Source organism: Alligator mississippiensis, chromosome 13 (genome assembly GCF_030867095.1).
Source record: "Alligator mississippiensis isolate rAllMis1 chromosome 13, rAllMis1, whole genome shotgun sequence".
NCBI lineage: Eukaryota > Metazoa > Chordata > Crocodylia > Alligatoridae > Alligator > Alligator mississippiensis.
In genome coordinates, this window is record NC_081836.1 from 46318524 (window position 1) to 46345104 (window position 26581).

The following is a 26581-nucleotide window of genomic DNA, read 5'->3' on the forward strand; positions in this document are numbered from 1 at the left end:
GAGCGACGCGGTGTATGCTGGGGAGGCGGAGTCGTTCTCCTGTTACCGTCATCTTTGTTTTTTCCCTGTGGCACCGCGGGCCGAGGGGTGTGGAGAGTATGGAGGGGTTACTGGCCTTAACCCGCTCCTTCTCGGTGCGTACGGCGGGATAGGGGAGTGCAGTGGGCCGGGGACGGAAGGAGGAGGAGCCGCTGCTGCCTTTCGGGCCGGGAGACGGTGCGACGCGGCCTGACGGTGGGGCAGGGGGCGCTGGGGCGGGGGCAGCTGCGAGCTCCCTGCGGCCGAGGTAGGGGTAGGACCCCCTGGCGAGTCGCGTGGAGCCGAGCCCGGCTGGGTGTCGGGCCGGGCCGGGCCGGGGCCGCGCGGCTGAAGGTCACCCGCGGCGGGAGGCGGCCGAGGACTGCGGGGCGGGGCCGAGCGTGTGGCGGGGAGGTTGCTCCTTGCCTGCCCATGTCACCCCCGTGTAGTGGCCCCGGAGAACGGGGGGTGACCGCTTCTAGCTGCGCGTGCCCTTCCCCATATTTGCTGCCACTGTGGCCCTGACAGGCAGCTACAGGTGTGACTGAACTACAAAGTAGTAGTAGGAAAAAGCCTGAAGTTTTAAATGATGTCTGCAATCCCCTTCACTGTGATAAAACCTACCCTGAAGGTCTATTTGAGGTGGAGCCGCTGTGGCAGAATCCCTATCAGGGGTCCGTGTCACGAGGAATATGTAGGGACCTTCTGCCAGAGTCTCTGCCCGGAGATCCTGTTAGGGCAACAGTAATATTTGGTTCAGTTTGCTTCTTCTCTTCAGCTTTCAGTCACGGTGGCAGCAAGCGTTGCTTCACAGCCTGAAAAGTGGAGAAATAAAGTTGAGCCTGAAAGTTTTCAGGATTTTGAAGAAGATTGGCGGGGGGAGGGAGGGGGTGAAAAATGTCAATTTTGAAATTTTGGTCCTGCTTGTTAGCTCAGGGTAGGTTCTTTAAGATGGATTGGGAGGCTCTCCTCCTTGTTTGTCATCAGTTTGGAGACCTTTCAATTAGGAGCGCACTGATAAAGATTTTTTGGGCCCATACTGATGGGTGATTGTTGACCAGCCCTATTGGCCGATACTAGAAGTGCACTGTTAGAGATTTTGGGAGCTGATACCAATAGCGGGGTTTTGGTTTTTTTATAAGAAGGTATATCAGCCAATACTGATCCGATTTCTGATACAGCTGTGTCCAGCTGGTAAGTCTGTTGTGGTGGAAGGGGAGTGGCGCTGGGGCAGGGTGAAGAACAGAGCTGTGGCTTGTTGGGGGGGGAGGGGGGTGGGGGGGGAAGAGGAGGCAGCTCCTGTTGCTGTATGCGCACCCCAGCAGGGCATGGGGGAGAGGTATGTACCCTGGATCTGTGTAGGGCAGGGTGGGGCCAGGCTTCACTCAGGGTGGGCAGCAATGGCACTGGGACAGGGACTGTGAGATTCATACGTTCGTAGATGTTAGGGTTGGAAGGGACCTCAATAGATCATCGAGTCCGACCCCCTGCATAGGCAGGAAAGAGTGCTGGGTTCAGATGACCCCAGCCAGATGGTTATCTAACCTCCTCTTGAAGACCCCCAGGGTAGGGGAGAGCACCACCTCCCTTGGGAGCCCATTCCAGACCTTGGCCACTCAAACTGTGAAGAAGTTCTTCCTAATGTCCAGTCTAAATCTGCTCTCTGTTACCTTATGGCCATTATTTCTTGTAACCCCCAGGGGCGCCTTGGTGAGTAGAGCTTCACCAATTCCCTTCTGTGCCCCCATGATGAATTTATAGGCAGCCACAAGGTCGCCTCTCAACCTTCTCTTGCAGAGGCTGAAAAGGTCCAGGTGCCCTCCTTGTAGGGCTTGGCCTGCAAGCCCCAACCCACCCCGAGCACAGTCTAGCCCAGCCTCCCTCTCCCCCCCCCCCCCCTCCAGATCTAGGGCATATGTCCCTCCCATCCCCCGTGCCCTCCCAGGGTATACACAGTGGTGGGAGCCACCCCCCTAGGTCCCTAGGTGAGCTGTGCCTCCATCCCACACCCTGCCGCTGCTGCACTCCCTCCTTCTCTGTGGAGGCCTTGATCTGCACCCCCCCCCACACCCCTTCCGTCCCCTTCCACCACAAGAGACTTACCAGCTGTACGCAGCTCTCCAAGCTGCGGGGCTGCGCTCCTTGCTGCCTGCATGCTGTGCTGTGGCTTTGTGCGTGCACGGGGCATTTATCGGCCACATTAGGCTGATTCCCGATACAATCAGTTTTCTTTATATCTGTGCTGAATCCGATATCAGACCAATATATTGGTGCACCTCTAGCCAATACTGATCCAATTGCTGATATGCAGCTCCACAGCTTGGAGAGCAGCATCTGTTGGGGGGGGGGGGAAGGGATATGCGGGAGGGAAGGGGCGTGGGTGTGGCTGTTAGAGGCCCCCATGTAAAGGGAAGGAGTGGGGCTGGGGGGAAGGCCAGGCACAGTACAGCCAGGGTGGGCCATGGGATGGAGCTGTGGCATGGCTGGTCAGGGGCATGGCTTGTCAGGAGACAGTGGTTTGTCAGGGGACAGTGCAAGGGGGTGAGGGGGGGGCAAGGGAGCTCACACCATTGCGCGAACCCCAAGGGAGGCATGCGGGGGGCAAATACCCCCTGGATCTGTGCACAGGGTTAGGGTGACCTGCTGTTGCACACTCAGGGCTGTCCTGGGCTCTTCCTGACGGGCTGGGTCAGAACTGTGCTTGAGTTGGTGGGGTGAGAGGTGGCAGCGCTTGGAGGGGGGCTGCGGTGAATTGTGGGGTTGCTACATCCCCCACCATAGGCCCCTTCCCAGCACCACTGCCACCCTCCCCACCCCACCCAGCCAAAGTGCAGACCCAGCTCAGCCCTTGCTGGGAAGAGTTCAGTAAAGCCCTGAGCGGGCAGCGCACCCTCACCTGGCGCACAGATTTCAGGGGCACATGCCCTACCATCCAACAGGATGAGCTGTGCCGGAGCTCCATCCTGCCTCCTGGTTCAGCTGTGCATGCCTGCCCTAGCTCCACTCCTCACCGTGGGGGCTTCAAACGGCACCCCCCCCACCCCCCCCAATGGATTTACCAGCTGGATGCTGCTTCCAAAGTTCCCAGCTGTGCTTCTGGCCATGTGCATGCTTTCTCTGTGCCCATGTATGGCAGCATTATTGGCCACATCAGCCAAGAAAGCCGATTGCCAGTAATGTCAGTTTTCCTTTTATGGGTTCCAATACAATTTGAACTGATGTATCACTGCACCTCTGCTTTCAATTCTGACTTCATACTTGTTCCAGCATCCTTTTGTTTGCAACTGAGCTTGAATCAGATGGTGTCCTTGGTAGCTGTTAGAGCAGTTTGGTCAGTTTTTTTCCCAGCGCCACTTAAGAAGGCAATTGCTTGCACCAAGGAATCTGGGCAATCACACTAGCTAGAATTTTTTAATTTTCATGTGACTGGTTGCTCGGTAAATTGTATTGCAGTGATCACACAGAATATGTTGTATAATTTCACACTGCTTGATGGCATCAATTATGGGTGGTTTTATGGGATTTTTTTTAAATTATAACCAATTTTCTAGTTCTTCACTTTTTGCAGTTCTGTCTAGGTACTTCAGTGTGCATCTCAAAGACTGAGCAAATTAAACCCTTGTGGTGAAACCAGTAGCTATTATTCTGCCATATAGTTCTGAAATAGCGATTGATATGTGTACTGAATTAGTGCTTAATGTGCTCCACGAGATAGTAATAGTAAATAATTTGAGGGGGCAAATGCACCTCTCTTAAATCTTGCTTTCTATGCTCTCACTTTAGAGGAGGCTGTACTCTCTCAAAGTTGCTCCTAAAGTTCAAGCTTCTGCCACCAAAGAGCAAGCAAAATTGCATCTACAGCCTCAGGATCTTGAGGTCAGTATAAATCAATATTTTATCTTTTAACACTGAATTGAATTGGTTCAAAAAGAAGCAGTGTGGTGGATAGTACTCTTATTAAGCCACTAACTCATAGTAAGTTTTTATTTTATTTTTAATGCAGATCACAAAATTGCCAAATGGTTTAATTATTGCCTCCTTGGAAAACTATTCTCCAGTTTCAAGAATTGGTGTATTTATTAAAGCAGGCAGCAGAAATGAAACCCCCAGTAATTTGGGAACTGTACATTTGCTCCGTCTTGCATCAAACTTGGTAAGTAACTTTAAGTTTAATTTTTTGAAGGAAGATAAAATGGTGAAATGCTTGATTTGCATTCCAGGGAGTTAATAACATGGGCAAGGTGGATTGCTGGTATTTGTGGACTTAAACATTTTGTTTGGGTTCAGATGCAGCTCAGAGTTGGCATGGCTCATGTTTTCTTACCATATACTGGCTGGGGTGGGTTGGATTTAAATGAATTTGATTTAAATCACCTCGATTTAATTACTGAGCCCCACTGGGTAGAGTGGGTTTCTTTAATCTTTACTAATCTGTAGAGGTGCCCCATAAGATTGGGCCCCTACTATAGTCCTGTTGTGACCTATTTAAAACTTTTCTAACAAGGTTATATGAATATATGGTCTTAAATACTATATAATTGATGTTATCCCTAGTCCATAATGATATATTTAAGCTTTAGCATGCCTTAAATTACAACTATCATTGTATAGGTTTTTTTAAAAGCATCTTAACAAAAAAATAAAAAATGATTTAAATAAAAAATATGATTTAAATAAAACAAATTCTGGTTGGTTTTTTTTAAGCGTTGATTTTTATCCACCCTGATACTGGCTATTCTGTTTATCTGAAAGAAATGAATTGATGACATTACTTCTTAGAAGTGGAATGTTCACATTCATTGTTATGGCTGTTTGATAAACTAGACCAGTGTTACCCTGATGTCTCCAAACTCTTAAAGTTAAACAAATGCAACATGAGATCATTTAAAGGATTAATACATTAACTAATAAGTTATTTACAGAAGACTTTTAAATGAATGGTTTTGTTCACTAATGAGAACATTTTAAGTTCCCGTTTCTTGAGTCTTATTGAGGCTAATTCCCCTTCCTAATAATTTTGATTAGTGTATGGATTGTAGATAGAGTTGCCTCTTGTAATTTAAATTACAACAACATTTCTCTAAATGGCAACACTGGTAGATTTTTTTAATGTCTCTTGCTTTAAATGTATAAATAAAACTAATTTAAAAACATGGAAACCTAACTTATTTGGTAACTTACATACATATTTTTATAGACTACTAAAGGAGCCTCTTCTTTCAAGATTACTCGTGGCATTGAAGCTATTGGAGGTAGCCTCAGGTTGGTATTTAAACATATTCTGTATGGTAAAGAAAACTGTGGAAACTAGGTAGTATATCTATAGTCTCCACAGGAAAGTGATTCAAGGCAAAAAGAAAATATACCCCACAAAATTACATTATGTGGATGGACCTGCCTGATATCATGAAACTCATGGATAATGCATAACAGCAAGAAATAGGAAAATAATAAAACAGAAACATTAAAGACCATAATCAAAATTTGTATTTCAAATGGTATTTCACTTACAGCAAGTATTGAGTTTACATAGTTGGCGCACACTTGATTTGTAGAAAGTATTGAGTTTGCATCATTTCAAGCATTTTAAAGTATGCAGAAAAATTAACCTGTTAATTATAATTAACTTTAATAGAATGAGCATAATACTAAGCATCTGTTATTCATTAATAGTCGTACAAATAAAAGAATCGCCATAGCATACAAGAGTTCATGCTTTTTTCATTCTTTTGTAATAAGATGGTTGAAAATTTAAAATATTGATCTAAAACTTAAATGCAAAGGGCTATTATAAATTACTATTTTATTGTATATGTGTATATTTTGTATCTACACTTGTTCAGTAATATTAAGTTGAATGAGCTAAAGCATATGATCCTAAAGACCAATATTTGAAAACCCCAAGTCTTTATTGCACATGAACAGAAATTGAAAAAGTGAAATGTTTCTATGGGCTGTCCTACCCAAATTCCATCCTATTTCTCCTTTAGACACTATTTTTTCCCCCTCTTCTAGTTTTAATATTCCACTTGAATTTGTTTTGAAATAACAGCACTTGTATCTAAACAGATGTCACAAAACTAATAGTGGTTTTCCAGAATTTCTATAGGAATGAGAGGGCTTTTGGTTTTCGGGGGTTTTTTGGTGGGGGTTGTTGTTGTGGGTTTCTTTTGTTAGTAGGCCTAAAACTTAAAAGATTGATATAATCTCAAAAAAATGGACTTCTTGCAACTGAAGTTTTTAGGTAACTTTTGAAATTCTGCTGCAGAATTTCATAGAATCATAGAAGTAGGGTCGGAAGGGACCTTGCAGATCTTCAGGTCTGACCCCCTGCCTGGGCAGGAAGAAAGCTGGGCTCAAATGACCGCAGCCAGGTAGGCATCGAGTCGCTTCTTAAAGACCCCCAGGGTAGGAGCCAGCAACACTTCCCTTGGAAGTTGGTTCCAGATCTTAGCCGCCCTAACTGTGAAGTAGTTCTTACGGATGTCTAATCTAAACCTACTCTCCAACAATTTGTGGCCGTTATTCCTTGCGCTAGGGGAAACAAGGTCTCCCCCAAACCCTTCTGGTCCCCCCTAGTGAGTTTATAAACGGTCACCAGGTACCTCCTCAGCCTTCTCTTGTGAAGGCTGAACAGATTCAGGTCCCGTAACCTCTCATTGTAAGGTCTGCCCTGCAGTCCGCGGATCATGTGGGTGGCCCTCCTCTGGACCCTCTCAATGTTGTCCACATCCCTCTTGAAGTGGGGTGCCCATAACTGGACACAATACTCTAGCTGCGGCCTGACCAGTGTCGCGTACAGGGGGAAGATCACCTCCTTGGCCCTACTTGAGATGCACCTGTGGATGCACGATAGGGTCCGGTTAGCCCTGCCGACCGTGACCTCACATTGTCGGCCCATGTTCATCTTGGAGTCAGTGATGACTTCAAGATCCCTTTCTGCCTCCGTGGTCTCAAGAAGGGAGTTTCCCATCTTATAAGTGTGCTGCTGGTTACTACTGCCCAAGTGTAGCACCCTGCACTTGTCAGTATTGAAACGCATCCTGTTTTTGTTAGCCCACCCCTGCAACCTATCCAGGTCTTTCTGCAGTCTCTCCCTCCCTGCTAATGTGCCCACCTCTCCCCATATTGGTATCATCAGCAAATTTGAACAGGTTGCTTTTCACCCCATCGTCCACATCGCTGATAAAGAAATTGAACAGCGCAGGCCCAAGGACCAAGCCCTGGGGGACTCTGCTGCCCACTTCCCCCCAGGTCGAATACGACCCGTCCACCACCACCCTCCGAGTACAACCCTTCAGCCAGTTCGCATTCCATCTGACCGTGTAGGCATCGATGCCACAGTCACCTAGTTTTTTAACAAGGATGGGGTGGTCGACAGTGTCAAAGGCCTTGCTGAAGTCCAGAAAGACTACATCCATGGCGACACCTGCATCCAATGCTCTTGTGACCTGATCATAAAAGGCAGTCAGGTTGGTCTGATATGACCTGCCCCTAATGAAACCGTGCTGGTTGCCCTTGAGCATCATCCCCGATGCTGGCCCATCACAGATGTGCTCCTTGATGATCTTCTCAAAGAGTTTCCCCAGGATTGAGGTAAGACTGATGGGCCTATAGTTGCCCGGGTCCTCCCTCTTCCCTTTTTTAAAGATGGGGACCGCGTTGGCTATCTTCCAATCATCTGGCATCTGGCTCAAGCACCATGAGCGCTCGTAAAGCCGTGCCAAGGGCCCTGCAATAACCCCTGCTAGCTCCCTCAACACCCTGGGGTGGAGAGCATCTGGACCTGCTGATTTGAACACATCCAGCCCCTTCAGTAGCACTCTAACCCGGTCCTCCTCAACCTTAGGTCTTGAGGCATTCCCCTCAAATCCATCTTGAATCACGGTGGGGGAGTCCTGATCCCTGCACAAGAAAACAGAGTTGAAGAATTTGTTAAAGAGGTCTGCCTTCTCCTCTGGCCTGACCACCAGATTGCCCAGCGTATCTTGCAGGGGCCGCACATTTCCCGGTGCCTTCTTCATCCTCCCTATATATTTGGAAAAGGACTTTTTATTATCTTTGATCTTGGACGCTAGTCCTAGATCTATGACCGATTTAGCTTTCCTAACAGCCCCCTACAGGCCCGAGCAGTGGAGGTATACCCCTCTTTGGAGATTGCCCCTCCTTTCCACCGGGTGTACGCCACCTTTTTGGCAACCAGGCATTCCCGGACGTCCTTGGTGAGCCAGGGAGGCTTTTGGACACTCTTGCCCCCCCTTGCTTCTAGTTGGGATCGTCACCTCTTGGGCCCTGAGTATTGTCTCTGTAAGGAACGACCACTCATCTTGGGCACTGAGTTCCCCTGCCCTCAAGAACCCCAGCGCCTCTCCCACCAATCTCCTCAACTCCTTGAAGCTGGCCCTCTTGAAGTCTAGGGCTACCACCTTGCTGCAGGCCCTTGTCACCCTGCTCTGGATGATGAATTCCAGCAAGCGATGATTGCTATCACCCAGGTGGTCAAGGACCTGGGGGCCCCTTACCCAGATCGTTCCTGTGGCCAGCACCAGGTCCAACAGGGCATTTCCTCTGGTGGGACGGTGCACCTCCTGGGTTAAGTGGAGGTCCTGTATCTTGGCCAGGAACCTCCTGGATCAGTCCGACCTGGCTGACTGGCCTCCCAGCAGATGTCATGGGTGATCTAAATTACCCCGACAACTACATCTCTTGCCATAAGTGCCTCTGCAAGCTGGCCCAAAAATTCCCGGTCCAGCTCCTCCTCTTGGTTGGGGGGTCTGTAGTAGACCCCCACCGTTACATCCCTCTCCCCATGACCCCCTTGTATCCTGACCCAAAGCACTTCAGCTTGCTCTTCCTCCGACCCCATTTTGCTGGCAGAGGATGTGAATTGCTCTTTGACATAGAGCACCACACCCCCTCCCTTCTTTCCTTCTCTATCCTGCCTGCAGAGCCTATAGCCCCTAATGCTCACTGCCCAGTCGTAGGATGAATCCCACCACATTTCTGTGATCCCTACTATGTCTGTGTTTGAACTGGCTATTCTGAGGGCGAGTTCCTCCTGTTTATTCCCTATACTCCAAGCATTAGTGTAGAGGCACCTGAGGCCTCTACACTGTTTGAATTCCCTAGACAAGGGAATTCAAATCTGTCAAGAACTAATATTTAAACCCCACACCTGTAGTACATGCTTCTAAAAAGGATGTTTCTTTCAATTCAGTGTGATCTCTACGAGAGAGAACATGATATATTCTGTTGACTGCCTGCGTGATGATGTGTAAGTACCTGGATGTAGAAACATTTTAATATACAGTATATTTTCTTCAAAATACCCTGGACAAATTGCAGAATTTCATTTTTTTTTTTTTTTAAATGGCAGTAAAAGTACTAGTATTTAATGTTATGCCCTTATGAATGACTTATGCCAACCACTAATATTCTGATGCTTTGCTTGATTATATTGTTCTGCAGCATTCATGTGCTCTGTACCGTAAAGTTGGGTTCTTACTAGAGGTGCGCCAGTATTATCGGTCCAGTATTGGATCGGCACCAATATAAACAAAATTGTCTACATCAGAAATCGGCCTGAAGCAGACGATAATTTGGCTGATTAAATGCCCATGTTTGCACGCAGCCACAGCACAGCAAACAGGCAGCAAGGAGCACAGCCCAGCAGCTTGGAGAACTGCCTGCAGCTGGTAAGTCTGTTGTGGACGGGGAAGGGGGAGGAAACAGATGTGGGGGAGCAGATCAACACTCCCATGGTGAGGGAGGGAGTGGGGTAGGTGCTGCCCAGCTGGGGTGGGGCATGGGATGAAGTCGCAGCTTGTCCAGGGGGATGTGGGGAAGAGGACTGGCTCCTGCTGCTGCTCGCACCCTGGGAGGGCATGGGGGTGGGGCATGTGCTATGGATCTGGGCGGGGGGGGGGGGGGCTGGGGCCAGGGGCTGCCCCAGGCTCTTCCTGGCCCCCTTCTGACAGGGGGCGGGAGGGGACTGGGCTGCACTGCGCTTGGGGCAGGCAGGCGGCGGTGCTGGGAGAGGGGCTATGGGGGGGGGCCTGTAGCCACCCCATATTTCACCATAGCGCCCCCCCCCCCCATAGCCCTTTCCCTCAGTGCTGCCACTGCCCACCCAGAGCGCAGCCCAGCCCCTCCCCACATAGATATGGGGACATGCCCCCTCTCATGCACTCCCAGGGTGCGCACAGTGGTGGGAGCCGCTCCCCCACCTTGCACCCCCAGATGAGCTGCAGCTCCATCTTGTACTCTGCCCCAGCTGGGCATCACCTACCCCAACTCCACTCCCTCCCTCACTGGGGCGGGGGTGTTGATCTGCCCCCCCACATCCCGTCCCTCCCGCTTTCCTTCCGCCACAACAGACTTACCAGCTGCACGCAGCTGTATCGGAAATTGGATCATATCGGCTGATATGCCTCCTTAAAAATCGGCTATCGGTATCAGCCTTCAAAATCTCTATCAGTGCATCCCTAGTTCTTGCTACTCTATTTTACCATTTTCTTTTTTACTTGAAAGAATCTAATACATCCTTTATACCTTTTGTCTCCTTGTGTTTTTAGTGATACAGTAATGGAGTATCTAATTAATGTTACTACAGCTCCTGAGTTCAGGCCTTGGGAAGTAACCGCGCTCCAACCGCAATTAAAGATTGATAAGACAATTGCCTTTCAGAATCTGCAAGTTGGTAGGTACATTTCCTGATCTGTTATGGTGGTTTCACAAGAATTGACTTTTTTAAAAAGTGACTTGCAAACACTAGATTTTTACTCTGCTTTAAGTAATTTTACCATTTCAGTTAATTTTCCAGTCTTTTGTTGGAGAAAAGCGGTCATGGATGTAACATGTTACTATAGAATCAGATAGAGTGGGGAAAAGGGGTGAGGTGAATTATACCAGACCTGACCTAATGCAGGGTGTCTCGTGCCTGCCTCCATAGCATCTGTGGCTGGCTGTTCTCAAACGGATCACAGTTCTGGTCCATTATGGCAGTGCCTTCATTTGTTCTTCCCATCTCTTCACATCAGTGTAAGTGGTTAATTTTTCTGTTCAGTAATAATCTGTCTCTTCTGTTTTTAGGTGTTCTTGAAAACTTACATGCTGTAGCTTATCGGAATGCTCTTGCAAATTCCATGTATTGTCCAGATTATGCAGTTGGGAAAATCACACCTGAACAGGTAGGAATATATCAATTGTAGCTAATGGATAAATAATAAGGTGTGAAGCTCTGTTTTGTTTCTCTTGTAAAAAATGCAGATTGAATTTATTGTGAAAGTTTCCCGAAAGGGAAGTGTGTGTGCTCTTATTACATGTTTTCAGTCTATTTCTGACATTTAAATTCAGTTACAAGGTGTGATAAAGTCACATGTCTTATCTACTGTGATTCAGAAGCATTTGGAAAAGCTACGTTTGTAGTACATGAATTTATCACAAGAAAAACACTCAACTTATAAAAGCTTTACTGCAGAAGTATGGTACAAAAAGCAACGTGCTGCATAGTATGGAGGTTTTGAGGGCTGTGCTGCTGGGTACAGGAGACTGGCAAAGTTATTGCAGGTATTGAGCCCTAACCTGTGACTCTATAGGTTGTTTGTGTATTGTAAGTCACTATGATTTTTTTCAGATAGGTCAGTATAAATCAAATAAATACTGTAGTTCATTAGGATCATCTTCTGAGCCCGCCTTGGATGATTGCCTTACCGGAGTGCTGCCTAGCTCAGTTCTCAGTTATATAGACACTTATGGATTTAAAACAGCATATGCAGTTTTTGAGTCTAAATTTTAATCAATTTCCCCATTTGACATAAATGTAAGAGAGTTCCACTGTCATTTGATGGCATGATTATTAAAATTCCTGGTACAAAGTGCGGCATTAGTAGGGTCCTTCTGTCATTGAGGAGAGTGCAAAACAGTGTTCATGCCAGAAGCTTCAACATTTGATGCACTAAAAATTGCAGCATTAGAACAATTGATACAGTTATGTGCAGAATCTGATGTTTGCTACTTTATTTCATTTATGTGGAACTGTTCTGAAATGAACACTTAATTATTGCAGCTTCACCACTTTGTACAGAACAACTTCACAAGTGCACGGATGGCTCTAGTGGGAATAGGTATGTATTAATTTAGCATGTTGTGTATTATGCAGAAAATATATGGAAGAAATCGAACTTCTGCTTTGAAAGTCAAACAGTTAAAGTGTCTAACACACCATTGCTTTTTGACTCAAGTTGTTATTCTGCCACTGTAAATTCCATGCAACTCCTTGAAATGAAAATATTGTGTTGCAGGTGTAAGCCAGTCTGACCTAAAACAGGTTGGAGAGCAATTTCTAAATATCAGGGGTGGAGCTGGTTCTTCTCGAGCTAAGGCACAATATCGTGGAGGTAAGGCCAGTATTTGATATTGCTGTCTTAATTACAAACAGAGTATTGGTGTAGGAACTATGAAGGAATTATTTTTTTTAAATAAAGTCCCAACTGAAATTGCCATGTTGTGCTTGTCACTGCACAGAAGTTCCTGCTGCAAAGAAATTTCTATGTAATTTAAACAGAAGGCAAAAGAAGAAAACTCTCTCTACAGATGGGACCTAGTAGCAAAACTGGGAGCTCAACTTAAATTTCCAGTCCCTAGTCCACTGCCTTAATCACAGGATCATCCTTGCATTCTGTTCCATTAAATTAAAAACTCAGGCCTCAGGTTTTAGTGTTCTGAGAGTGTGAGAAGCTGAATACAGAGAGCTTTCTGGGAATACTGCAAGTGTTTCTTTCAGAGAAGTCTTACTAACCCAGTCGGGCAGTTCATGCAAAAGCTAAATATTGGTTTATGCCTCTTCAGTGCTGTATCTGATCTAATACTGAGCATTTTTTATCCACAGTGGGTGAATCTACATGTGCACTTTACTGTGGAGTTGACTTTTTAGCTCCAGTTACTGTCTACGCGTGTACCAGTATTAGAGCACAGTAAACTAATTAATTCTGCTGTAAGATTGTACTGTCCCTGACAGGAGTCAAAAACTGTAATCAAATGCTCATGTAAATGGTGACTGCAGGAAGCAATTGCACCCGGTCAGCCCAGGCAGCAGGTGGTCAGACCCCTGCCTGCCACCTAGCTACACTGCTCCACACATCCAATTTTTGTGCCCCAGCCAACCTGTCCACTGCTGCCACCCAGAGGCCAGGGTTGAACCCCCTCTCCCCCCAGCCTCAAAGTGCTGCTGTCCTGGCTGCACCTGTAAATGCTGTGCTTGGGAACATTTAACTCAGGCATAAACTTTGCTCCAGAATTTATTGCATCTGTTGCATTAATTAAACACAGATGCACCCTGTATTCATTGATTACCTCTGGAAACAGTGCATTTAACTTTTGAGTGAGTAGGTTTTGTGTACATTTTTTTCCCTTGAAGAAGATGCTCACTGAATTTTGTAGCTTTTGCCATAAGGGAAGTAGAACCATATTCAAACCAGGCACAGACAGCATCTCCATTTGAATTTCTCTTTGTGCTTGTGAGTAATTTGCAAACAAGTAAGACTTCCACCTTTCCTATTCTATAAAAATAAAGGAACTGGTTTTCCTTCTCACCAGATTTTGATGTTTGTTGTTTCCTATTACAAGAGCTAATCTTGCAGACACCTAATAAACAATAAATCTATGTTAATGTCTTCTTGGGAATTTTCCTTATGGGAAGTTTGTGAGCAGCAAGCTAGGGGGTAAATTTACAGTGCACTATGTAGTGCCAGTTTTTGCAGCTACTTTGAGTGCATGCAGAATGTGAGGTAGTATACTCCTCTAAAGTTGTAAGCTACTTCTCATAAAGGCATTTTGATGTGCATTATGGATATCCACAAAGAGTTAGTGTGAGATAGGCAACTCTAAATTTTCACATCCTAACATAGTGCTCAGTAACTTCTTTTTTGGATAAGCTTAATTGCTGGCTAGAAATACCATATTTTATTGCATAAAAAATAAATCACTTTCCTGAAAATCAGCTGGTGGAAATTGGGGTGTGCATTATACTTGAGAAATGTGGATCCCCGCAGGTCCAGAAACTTGGTGGTAGGGGAGTATGGCAGCATTACTTACCATAGCTCTAGGAGCGATGGCAGTTAATGTTGCTACCACCTCCTCACAGCCAAATTTCTGGATCCCTGCTGGATGATGTGGCAAGCAGGGCTTGGTAGCAGGTTCAGAAGGAGGCTCGGCTCCCTACCTGCTTATATTCAGTCAACATATTTTACAGTGTACAAGTCAACGCGTGTAAGTCAACCCCATATTTCCACTCAAAGAAGTTAGGCTCGTCATAGATGTGTATAAGTTGACCCCGCCTCATCACGGGGTTGGCAGGAGGGTGACTGGGTATGCTGGTGGTAGGAGAAGGCGGCAGGGACATGTGAGGTGCTGGAAGCTCGGATGAGTTTGTGTGAGAGTTGGATCAAGTGCGTCTGAGCTCAGGCAGCACCTGGCCCACTGGCAGCCTGTCTGGCCAGGTCCGGGGGGCACTGCTGCCACAAAGGGAATAATTGAGCTTCCCTGCTGCTCACGGGCTGCACAGCCTGGTGGCAGCTCGCCCCCCAGCCTGGGGGCAGAGTGGGCAGGCTCTACCAAAAGCAGGAACATGTCCCTCACTGCTTCTGCCTTCAGCAGGCTCCTGCAGCCTGCAGGAAGCCTAGCATTGCCCAGGAAGGGGCTGCCGTACCCCATGAGCAGCACGGGGTGTTGAGTAGGGGTGATGGGGAGGCTAGGGGTGTCAGGCAGGGCTGAGTGCTGCCTGGGCTTCCAGTGCCTCCCACACTGTCCCCACTGCCTTCTCCTGTCGCCAGCATGCCCTGCCACCTTCCTGCTGCCCCCCCCCCATGCTGCCCATGTGGCAAGGCATCCCCTTCCCCGGGGGCGCCAAACCTTTGGCAGAGCCTGCCTGCCTCTCCCACAGCTGGGGGACAAGCCGCTGCTGGGCTGAGCAGCTCCTGAGCTGCAGGGGCGGCCTGGTCCTTCCTTCCATGGTGGTGATGTCCCCTGGACTGTGTGGTGGGGTCCAGCTGAAGTATTGATATGGTATGTAAGTTGTGGAAATTCAAGGGTAAACGTTTTGGTTTCAAACTTTGACTTGTACACCATGAAATATGGTATTTGCCATACTACGAGGCAAGATCTTTTTTAGGGGTGCATCGATAAGATGGTTTTTTTGGCTGATACTGAACTGATAGCCAATATGCAGCTTGGTGAGCAGCATCCTACCAGTAAGTCTGTTGGGGGAGGGAAGGGGCATGTGGCAGGCAGATTGAGGCCCCCACAGCAAGGGAGAGCGTGGGGCTGGAGCAGGGGTAGGTGCTGCTCAGCCAGGTTGGGGCAGGGCACGGGACAGAGCTGTGGATGGCTCATCCAGGGTTTGTAGGGAGGGAGAGCAGCTCCCTGCCACTGTGTACCTCCCGGGGGGGGGGATGGTAGGCGAGGCTTGTGCCGCCTAGATTTGTGCACGGGACAAGGCTGGGCTGCTCACTGTAGGCTCATGGCCGGGGGCTGTGCTGGCCTCTTCCTGGTGGGGGATGGGCTGGAGCTGTGCTCAGGACAGGCGGGGGCAGCACTGGGAGGGGGTAACAGGGAATTTTCTGCCAAAGCCCACCCCATACCCACCCCTCCCAGTGTGACCACCTGCCCCACCCCCATCCACCCTGAGGGCATCGCAGCCTGCCCTCACTTCGCACACAAATCCGAGGATCACATGCTCCCTATGCCGCCCCACGGGTGTGCACAGCAGCAGGCAGCTGCCTCACCCTGGCTGGGCAGTGCCTTCCCCTGCCCCAGCCCCCCACTCCCTCTGCCTCTGTGGGTGCCTCAGTCTGCCCTGCCACACCCCTTTCACCCCTCCCCTCAGCCCCCACAGACTTACCACTGGACACTGCTCTCCAAGCTTTTGGGCTGCATTCCTGGCCACATGGATGCTGCGGCTGCACACATGTACGCGGCATTTATTAGTGGCATTTATCAGCTACACCGGCCAAAAAAGCCAATTGCCAATAGTGTCAATTTTCCTTTTATCGGTGTCAGTCTGGTATGAACCAATATATCAGTGCATCTCATAATCCTTTTCTTTCTTCACGCTGCCTTTCAAAAACCAGGTGGGTATTATGTTCTGGGCCATGTTATTGCAATAAAATAATGTGCTCCTCTCCTCCTTGGAGATGAATAGTAGCATCCAATTAACACTGTTGTGTGTTTGATATGCAGTTAGCTTACTTGCAGTATACCTTTGTTTTTATTTCCAGGTGAAATCCGAGAACAAAGCGGCAATAGCCTTGTCCATGCTGCTGTAGTGGCAGAAGGAGCTGTTCTTGGGAGTGAAGAAGCAAATGCTTTTACTGTCCTTCAGCATGTCCTAGATCCAGGGCCTCTTATCAAAAGGGGAAGCAATATTACCAGCAAACTATTCCAAGCAGTTGCTAAAGCAACTAACTTACCATTTGATGTGAGTCCAAAAGTGTGTTACATACTTATATTGCTAAAAAGTTAATGCATTGCGGGAGGGGAAAATGTACAGCACGCTAAAGTCTCCTTGTAAGACTGAAAGCTGTATTCCAAAAGTAGAATCTGTGTTTCTAAATTGCTTTGTCTTGGATGCTGCCTATAACTATTTTCCTGTAGAAGGCATTGGGCTATTCTGCCTTGTTACTGAAATGCAATAATTGAAGTTAATTTTGTTTCACAGGCTTCATCATTTAACGTTAATTACTCCGATACTGGACTCTTTGGGATTTATGTCATATCTCAAGCTTCGGCAGCTGGAGAGGTAAATTGCTGATTCAGAGTTGTCAGTTAGATTACTTTGATTTATGCCTCTGATAGAATTTAATGTATTTAACTCTGATTTCGAATGATAGGTTTAATTCTGACACTTCTTTAAATGTATATGGTAATTTTACTAGGATTAAAACACTAACTAAACTGGTTTTCATTTGGAAATGTGTGTTCAATAAATGGCTATACCTGTAAAGAGAAGCAGGGAATAGGGCTTACCTTCAACAAAGTACAAGTGAAAAAATGAATTTGCAGCAACAAAATAACTTGAATTATTGAATGTCTGTTTCAAAACTCACATTTATGAAAATTCCATCCATTGGCTGTATCATCTGAAAGAGCTGGATTTGAATCCCCTCTTGAGAAGGAGCTCCTGATCACATTCATTATTAAGGATTTGAAATTTCTATGCAGCCAATACAGGATTTTGAGCAGATTGCAAGCTCTATCCCTGGCCATGCTGGATTGTTGTGTTCAGTGTACAATAACTATTGTATGAGGCTGTCAGTATATGATTGATTGGAAGAATAAGAGAATGTGGCCCAGATGGTCCTTCCCAGACCCCTCTTATCACAGGCAGTTGCATCATATTATCCTGATCAGGCTTCTTAAAAGTAGTTAGGATTGTTGTCACTGCTACTGGCTTTGAAGGCTATTCTAGAATCTCACAGCTTGATGATCAGCAGCCTTCTAATTTTCAGCCTTAACTTACTGAAGAACCTCTCTGTTCTTTGGACAAAAATTCTAGCTTAAATTGGTCTTCTCTCTGTCCCTGCTTTATGCCTCTAAATGTTTTATATATAAAAAAAAAAATCACTCTTCTCTTTTCCCATTCCCCCCTTAGTGTTTTTTTGTTAGTTTAAAAAAAAAAAGTTCTTAGTCTCTCTCTTCTCTTGCACCCCCACCTTGAGTTCCCTGATTAAAGCAGAATTTGTTATCTTTTCAATGCATGACCACATTTTTTTAATACTAAATTTCATCTTCTTGCCATTAATCTTCAAGGTCATCCATTTCTTCCTTTCTGATATTCCAGTATTCCATTGTATTGACTGTGCCTCCCACTTTTGTCTGTATAATTCATTGGTACATTTCTATTTTGTACCAAGTTAATTAATGAAAATATTAAAGTCCTAAGTTCAATCTATGAATAACTTTGTTAACCTTTCTCCACTCTGATAATTCCCCTTTCAACACAGCCCAGTGGCTGGTTCGTGTTTCTTTTTCCCATTAGGTACTTTCTTACTCTAATCTCCTTCATCTTTTATTGAATTTCAGTAAAGCTTTAAAGTCCCGTGGTCTGTATTAAAGGAAAAAAGAAGCGATCAGAGAAAGATATCAGATTAGTTGGACATGTTAAGCTTTTGTTAACCCCACTGCATTTTGTATAATTTTTCCATTTACCTCCAGGTCCTCGTTTGCTCATTGCTCTAAAGCAGTGATTTGCAATATTTTTAGAGTTCTGGCCCCACTTTTGAATATGGCAGCAGTACTGGTTGAAACCACTCTTGGTGCTGCCTTAACTTACTTAAATGCCTCTCAGCCATGTGCAGTTGCCTCCAGACAAAACTACCTTGCATACTTGCAGAGGCAGCATGAAAAGGGCATTGGGACATGCACAATCCCTTCCTACATTAGGGCTCTCCAATTGGTTTAAAGCAGGCAGGAGCTAGCTCAGACTGTAACTCTTCTTTATCCAGCTCCCTTCCCCCTCCCCAACCCATGCTCTTCCTGGACTGAAGAATTCCAGGTAATCTAAACCCTTCCTGTTCCATGGCCCTCTGTTTCTGGGAGGAACATTGGCAGGGGGAGGGGTGTGCACAGACCAAGAACAGTTACAGCTTAAGCCAGCTGCTGCCTCCTTTAGGTGAATCAGAGAGCCCTAATGTATGAGTGCACATGGGGAAGTTTTTCAATAGGTGCTGCTTTGGGAGCGCCTGTCTTAAAATCACCGAAGTGGGTTTCATGGTTCTCTCTGGTGCTACAGCAACCCTGTTAAGAACCACTGCTCTAAAGTCTTGCATATCCATTGTACCAGACCAACAGGCTTGTAGTTGTACTGATCACTTCTCTTAAATATTTTACTGGTCTGTTTTTAAATATGGTAAGTGAAACAAGCAGCCTTTAAAACAAATGTCTCTTCCCTCCTCCCTCTTTCTTACTCACTAAGGGTCAAGCTGCTACTGCAAAATATAATTTTTTTTTCCTACCCCCTGCCTAGGTCATAAAGGCTGCAATGGATCAAGTAAAGGCAATTGCTCAGGGAAACATCACAGAGGAAGATGTCCAAAGGGCTAAGTAAGTTGATGAAAAAAAGTGTTTAATGAATACCAGTTTGCTTTTCATTAGAGTTTTATAATACTGTCTGCTGCTATGTTAATAACAAAGCAAAAGTTACAGCTGCAGAGCTGTACAACATAACTGCCTAGGTAAAGATTCTCTGTAAGATGCCCTAGTCTAGTTATTTGTTTAGGAATGGGGATTTCATGCCACTCCTGCTGACTTATTTTCTTTTATAGTAATACTGGTATACAGGTTTCCCTTGCCAATCACGGGGGTTAGGTGCCTGAAAGTTCCCATGGTTGGCAAAACTGGCAGGGCTGGGGGAGCAGATGCTGTGGGTGGGAGGTGAGGGGCACCAGCAAGGCTGGGGTGGGGAGGGGGTGGGAGGCACAAGCAGGGACAGGGAGCTGTAGGGGGTACCTTCTGACTGTACCCTTCCCCTTCTCTGAAGCGTGGGTACTCAAAACTGGTTGGTGAGGGAAACCTGTAATTACAAAATTGCACTATATGCTTTCCTGTAGAAACTCCTTAAGATTCTTTTAGAACAGAGCTCTTACTAATAACTATTTCTGTACTAAAAATAAAAAATGACAGTCATCAGAAGAAGCTGTAGTCTAAGCACATCAAGTAATAGTAAGGAAACATTATTCAATTAGAATCACAAATGGTGATATTTAGTTAATACCCTTCAGGATAAGACTGCAGTGAATCCCCAGCCTGTAATATTTAGCAAATGCTTGGTGTTATACATCCTCAAACCACTATAATAATGAAACCATGCGAGTGGTTATTTATAATGACTTGAAAATATGAAGTACTAAACTGTAGTGGTATTGCATTATCCACAAGGTCTAAGTATGATGTCCTCGGAGTCCTGTTGGGTAAGATTGCTTTGCTGTTAAGAAGTGGCAAATACAAAGTTTTGATTCTCAGGCCTGTAGACCTAATTAGCCAATTAAGAATTAATATACAGGGACTTGAAGTTGGAATAATATTTAAAGTGCATTTAATCTCTGAAATTGTACTTTAGGTGCCTCTTCTTCAAGTAGTCCCAGTTGATCTCAAAACAATAAAACTACTATTGCCATTCTTGGATACATTAAACATTTATTGTAGTGTCAATTTTGTTTAATTCCTGTTACATGATAACATTCAAAACATGATATATTATTATATCTTTGTCATAAACTGTAGGCAGGTCTTAAATCTTCTAATTGTTTTGCTTGCAGTGCTCAAGACTGTTTCCTAATGCTAGGGAAGTATATATTTCATTTCTCTTGGTTTTATTGTAGCAGTGTTTTCTTTTCCTTCCAAAGTCCCTTGCTGTAATGAAAGAGAGCCACAATTACTATGTGATGCAAATTTCAGTTTCTAGTGTAGTCTAACATTTAGCTAATGTGACCTGTGTAGCGCAGGTCACCAATTTCAGTTGTTTCTATTTTACAATTAAAAAATAAACAGTAGAAGATAATAGCATAGACTAAACTAGATTCTCATATCAATAGCTATAAGTACCTGCTCTAAGCAAATAAAGGACAATGAGGTAACAAGTGCAGCATTTAGCAAGATTTATAACAAAGCATTAAATTGTTATACCAAAAATGTAACATTGTTAAGACTTTGCCATAAAATAAATACAAGATATGAATGTTTCTCCATACATCTGTTGTGAGTGAGACTTCCTAATTAGAGGTTTTTGATATGAGGCTTAAAACAAATTGCCACAGTTGAACTTGAATATTCCTGCATAGAACAGATCAAATAGTTACATGTGGCTACTTGTTTGGAAATAGGTTCTATCTTAAGGGCTCTATCTTAAGCTGACAACTGCTAGCTAGAGGCTAATACACAATTTTTGCGGTAATGCACAGAGTGCAGCAGTGAGGTACAAGGGGCAAAGGCTTGATGAGAAACTAATCTCTGATGCCCAGCTGCTGGAAAAAGGGTAGTATGCTGTGATTTCTGCTTTGGGTACTGCATGTGGGCTCTTTCCTGTGTCTTCCGTTCTTTATTGGGGTGTTGATGCTTTTAAAAAGGGTTTCAGAGCTTTCTAACTGGTAGATAGGGCTTTTGACTTTGAAGGAGTGAAAGAGCCTCTCCTACCTCTTCCTAGACTTTTGTCCAGTTTTAGTGCCTCTTGCTGAGGCTTCCACATTTGCAAATGAGACCTTGAATTTCAGCATAGTAAGACTTCTGAACTCTTTGGTAAGGAACAAGGAACTCAGCTTCAGAACTTCAGGGCATCAGAAGCAACTGTTCAGGAAAAGCAAGTCTGAGGTGTACACTGCACAAAAATACACAGACCAAGTGAGGGTTTCCTGAGTGGTTATATACTGGGTAACACCAGAAGACCAATTGATTTGATTATTTTCAATTTTTTTTGGCAGAAACCAGGCAAAAGCCACATATTTGTTGTCACTTGAGACCACAGATGGGTTGCTGAATGAAATCGGCTTGGAGGCATTGGTATTTGGTACGCACACATCCCCAGCTGGTGTAACTCAAAAGATTGACTCTGTAGCCACTGCTGATATTGTGACTGTAAGTAAATGTGTCCCTATAAAAATGACTACAAAGTAGCATATAAGCTTTACTGTACAAAACAGACTGCCATTGCTACATACCTAAATTAAGACTGTTATATATTATACCTCTCAGGATGGGAATGACATAGCATTCCATCCCTACTGGCTGAATGTAATACTGATACAGTTTAAAAATGCACATACAGAACATGCTGCAGGGGTGTAGGTTGTAGCCGTGTTGGTCTAAGGATATAGGCAGACAAGGTTCCTTGGGTGAATTTGATATCTTTTATTAGACCAACCCACATGGTTGGAGAATAGTTATTAAGCAAGCTTTCGGGTTCAAAAACCCTTCGTCAGGCTAAGTACGCTGCAGCAGTTGCTTGCTTAATAACTATTCTCCAACCATTTGGGTTGGTCTAATAAAAGATACCAAATTCACCCAAGGAACCTTGTCTGCCCATACAGAACATGGTTCTACTGGATTTACAAATCTCTGCTAGATAGATATTTTAAATCATATCACCTTAGTTTACTGATAGTAGCTTGTCACTTGTCAGGGATCATTTAGTCAGGAATGAGTTTGCTTTGAGCAGGGGGCTGGACTAGATGACCTTGTGAAGTCCTTTCCAGACCAATTTTCCTATGATTCTATGACTGTACTGCAAAACTAGTGAGCATACTCTGTCTTGCTTTAATCACTTGGCTGTTTTGGCATACTTACTTACCTAATTATGGTAGCCTCTAAACTGCCCAAGTAAGGATTTGCAGAATTCAAATTATTGTACAAAAAATGAACAGGTTTTGCTGTTTCACTGAGAGGTTGAGATAACTAACCAGCAGTATTTGTATCTTATTTTCATTTCTTTAAATGAGCACAGTTCCTCTAGAAATTCAGGAAACCCTCGTCATTCGCAGGTTTGGCATTCACCGTTTCAAAGATTCGCGAATGCCGAACTCATATTTGAAATACACTTTAAGCACTTACCAGAGCTCCTTGAGGCTCTGCACTTGCTGCTGGTGGACTCCTGTCGCCAGAGCCGTGCCCCCAGACACCAGGGTCACCGTGTTCATGAACGCAGTGCCTTATTCGCAGATTTTGCTATTCATGGGGGATACAAGAACGTATCCCCCGCAAATGGCAAGTGTCGCCTGTACACACACAGTGTGTTCCCAGAAGCAACTATTCACATATATTACAGTGATGTTGAGAGACTTCATCTTAGATCAGGGACGCTAGGGGGCAGCATTGTACCTCGCACTGAATAAACATGCAGCAAGAGATGTGAGCTTTTAGCTTAAATTGGGGGATGGCAACCTGCCCAGAGAGCCTTTGATCAGGCCCATAAAGCTGTAGCTTTGGCAGCAGTGGGACTCTTTCTGTGCGGCACCACAGTTGCCTGTGTGGGCCTCTCGCAAAGGGGGAGTTGTGTCCATACTGCACCGCAGTTGACTGGCATAAACTCTAGCAAGCTGAAGAGTGGGGAGAAGTGGTAGCAGTGGCCAAGACATTGTGCCAGTCTGCATCTAACCTGAGTTGGGTCATTCTGGCCCCACTGCCAGAAGATGTTGCCAGCCCCTGGCTTAAATGGACAGGCCAGGGTAAAATAAGGTTAAGAGATGTGAGGCATAGAGCAGTAGTCTCGCACGATGCTGGTGGCCTTTCTGAGAATATAACCCACTTAGCTTGATGCTCACACCTGTGTCAAATCCATCAACCTTCCTGATTCCTGTTTTTCTGACAAGAATAGCAAATATCTTTTATCAGTTGCATGTATATCTGTATTGGGAAGTTGGACAAATGGACTCTGACTTGCTTTAGAAGCATTCTGTTGATCCGCCACACTGGGACAGTTATGACCACCTAATATAAATTTTGTCCTGATGCCATGATGTAATCAGCAATAATTACACTTGGAGCTAGGACTCTGAAATAAGTCAAGTATGTCTATTCAGTATACTATAACTGAAGTGTGGGGAACTGTTGTTCATATTTTCCATCTTTCTGATTTTCAGGCTGCAAAGAAGTTTGTTAATGGGAAGAAATCAATGGCAGCTACTGGAGATTTGGGAAGTACCCCTTTTGTTGATGAGTTGTAGAATGAAACAGAATTGGAAGGCAGATTCCAAATGGACCTCTACTATCAGTCGGTTATATTCTATATCAACTACCAAACCTGTTATATATGAATTCGGATGTCTCAAAACATTAATCTGATTACTTGTGGGCTTGCACATATTGAATTAAATGCTGAATTCATACACTTTTGTATACTGTTTTTTTTTTTTCTCCTAAAGAATAGGGCATGTTCTGCACATTCAGTATAATCAACCAAGTATATTAATATAATGAGAAGTAATAGTAAGAAATATTAATTGGTGTTTAGCTGATGTAACATGCAAAAAAACTTTGAGATAATAGTAAGCTATATTCTTGATTTAAATTAATAATTGTCTCAAGGATAAAATTTTAGCCCAGCATTCTTATCAGCAATAGTCTTTGAACATTAGTGAACATTAAACTTCACATCTGTAGAGCATCTACTTAAGTTCATTCTCAGACTTACCTTGAAAAACTGAAGGCAGTATTTTGTAAGTACTTTAAGGACTTGAACGTGGTACCTTTTTCTTTCTGGACTTTATAGCATGTTTTAATGTGCTCTTCATAGATCTTAGTGGGAGATGGAGAAATTTGCCAAGACCAAAAAAAGGTAGCTTTTGGATATCAGCAGCATCTTAAAATCAAGATTCTTAGGTAGTCTAGGCGTGCACCACTAGAAACTTTCAGTAATAGCTAACTTCAAAATACTGAACCTTCCGATGTTAATTTACTTTGTCAGGAATCCAGTTTCTGATTAGGTAAAATTTGTGCCTGTTAGCTAGTCCAAAACAATGGCAAACTCCTCAAGCCAAAATGCATCTGATAGAGAGGAAGAGGAGGATGATAAGTTGTCATCATTCTTTGGCATAGTCCAGTATGAAGAAGATTTAATGCCAGTAGTAGCAAAACCAGAATCACACAATGCATCAACTTCATTATGAAGTATAATGTCACATCCAATATCTGTTCCTACTGTAAATGTGTGGTGGTTTCTTTTAAATTCATGCCAAACTCTGGATATTGATGGTAGTTGTTCTATAAGCTCATAACCATATGATTGTGAAGATTTGTATCTAAAACTTTCCAGGTTTATATCAACCTCATCATCGCTACTGCTCCAGACTTCTTTCTCCTCGCTGCTTTTACTTGATGTGCTAAAATGTACAACATAGTGAATGTTATTCTACCATAACTCATTCCATAAGAAAACTAAAAAGTTGGGAAGTTGCTGTTGTATTCAGGTTAAATGAACACATTGGATTAAAATAACTTAAAGTACAGTTCTTTTATATAAAAGACTAAGACTGTATATTAGTCTTTATATAAAAAGTCCTTAGCCCAAATAAATGAATATGCAAAGAACTGCCCAATCAGTGATTTCAATCTAGCAGGACTTGATATGGACTTTATAGTGCTATAATACTTGGATTATAAACAACACAAAGAAACACTTAATAAACTAAAGCAATGTTATTCTATTAATTTAGAACACAAAATAATTTGACTTCTAGAAATACCAGTAGTTTCCAGCACAGATGTATAGTATACTTAGTCTTTTGGAAGAGAGAGCCCAGGGGTTTTCCAGTCTGCTTTGGGTGCTCTTATTTTCAATCACTTTCTCCTCTGTAGGATCCATATTCCTCCTCTCCATCTCTGAATTTCCCTCTCTCCTGCAATGGTTCTTGTGTTTTATAAGATGCTGTGATCATTAAGCATTGTAAATTACCAGCTTTTTTACCACCTTGAATTGTTAGCAATTCAACACATGCTCATGATACAGGAACTTGTTACATATAGTCATCTAGATCCTCAGCTGAACATAGCTCCATTGAAGTCAGTTATTCCAGTTGAGGATCTCACCTCATGACCTTTTAGGGACAGAGAAAGACAAGTTGGAAATGGAGGGTTTCTCTTGATCCTTTTGAACTTTCCAGAGAACACATACAGGAATGATACCTTTGATTTGTTTTTCTTTCTCTTTCTTCCCCTGGGCAAGTACTACCTTGCACACTCTCTCTCTCTTCATAATATTTAGGTGTATTATAAAATGCCATTCAAGCATAGTAGCTGTGTTTCTTACTCTGTATTTGAAGGAAGCTTTACTTCTGGAATTAATTCAACTGCACTTTGCCAGTGTTCAGGTACTTCAACAAAATCTCTGTAAACCTTGATTTGTAGACTCGTTCCTACAGGAATATTGTACAAAAGTTGCCTAAGCTCTCGCAGTGTCCATCCTAATACGTTAGCATGTCCAATTTTAATCAGAATGTCACCTGCCAGGGGAAGCAAATAATAGTATTAATATAAAAATCCAGGATTATTGATCTTCAAACTGAAGTGTGCGTTTGTTACAAACAATTGCAGTTTTGGCAAGAGTGGGAAGGCTTAAATGTTTGTTTGGAGAAGTGCTGTGTATTGGCTCTGTTTTACATGCTGGTTCCCCTACCTCTCCTAAACATTGCTTTACTAACTACATAGAAAGAAATAATAAATGTTACAGCTCCTTTTAATACTGAACGAAAGGGAGCTGATATGCATCTTTTATTTAAAACAAAACAAAAAGAAACAACAAACCCTTTTCCTCCAAACGCTTTTTTGCAATAAAATTTGTTACCGATTCAGAATTATCCTTTCTTGTTTTACATTTTTGGCTTTGTCTACAGAAAGATGTTACATTGGTAACCTCAGTTTGTTTGTATACGGTTTGTGTCTAACTTTAAGCTGCAGTAGGTAGTGCAGTTTTTTTATTTCCATTTTTGAAGTTTGTTCATTCTGAGGTCTATATGATTATCTGCCTACTATTCAGCTGTTAGCAGTTTTCCTTGTGCTACCTATGCTCTACTGTCTCACGCCT

At 44.2% G+C, this 26581-nt stretch overlaps 2 protein-coding genes across 2 annotated transcripts; one reads left to right on the forward strand and one right to left on the reverse strand.

Moving 5' to 3' along the window:
• Window positions 1-11: 11 nt before the first annotated feature.
• On the forward strand, window positions 12-23890 carry LOC102566246 (cytochrome b-c1 complex subunit 2, mitochondrial). Its single transcript, XM_014610782.3, has 14 exons — window positions 12-134; window positions 3802-3894; window positions 4022-4171; window positions 5216-5280; window positions 9236-9292; window positions 10593-10717; window positions 11110-11207; window positions 12086-12143; window positions 12321-12416; window positions 16293-16492; window positions 16733-16813; window positions 19040-19116; window positions 21489-21642; window positions 23643-23890. Exons 1-14 carry the CDS (start codon window positions 15-17, stop codon window positions 23724-23726), a joined length of 1458 nt encoding a protein of 485 aa, XP_014466268.3. The 5' UTR covers window positions 12-14; the 3' UTR covers window positions 23727-23890.
• A 286-nt stretch (window positions 23891-24176) lies between these two features.
• PDZD9 (PDZ domain containing 9) lies at window positions 24177-26016 on the reverse strand (the record flags this gene model as incomplete). Its single annotated transcript, XM_019494613.2, has 3 exons — window positions 24177-24910; window positions 25588-25645; window positions 25808-26016. Coding segments are annotated over 3 exons (672 nt in total), but the record flags the coding sequence as incomplete, so codon positions are not given.
• Window positions 26017-26581: the final 565 nt, after the last annotated feature.

Excerpts from the sequence above, each read along its gene's own strand:
- LOC102566246 (XM_014610782.3), top strand. The coding sequence starts at position 15 with ATGCTGGGGAGGCGGAGTCGTTCTCCTGTTACCGTCATCTTTGTTTTT. Across the intron at positions 3,895-4,021 it reads TACAGCCTCAGGATCTTGAG|ATCACAAAATTGCCAAATGG; the intron begins GTCAGTATAAAT and ends TTTTTAATGCAG. Across the intron at positions 5,281-9,235 it reads GCTATTGGAGGTAGCCTCAG|TGTGATCTCTACGAGAGAGA; the intron begins GTTGGTATTTAA and ends CTTTCAATTCAG.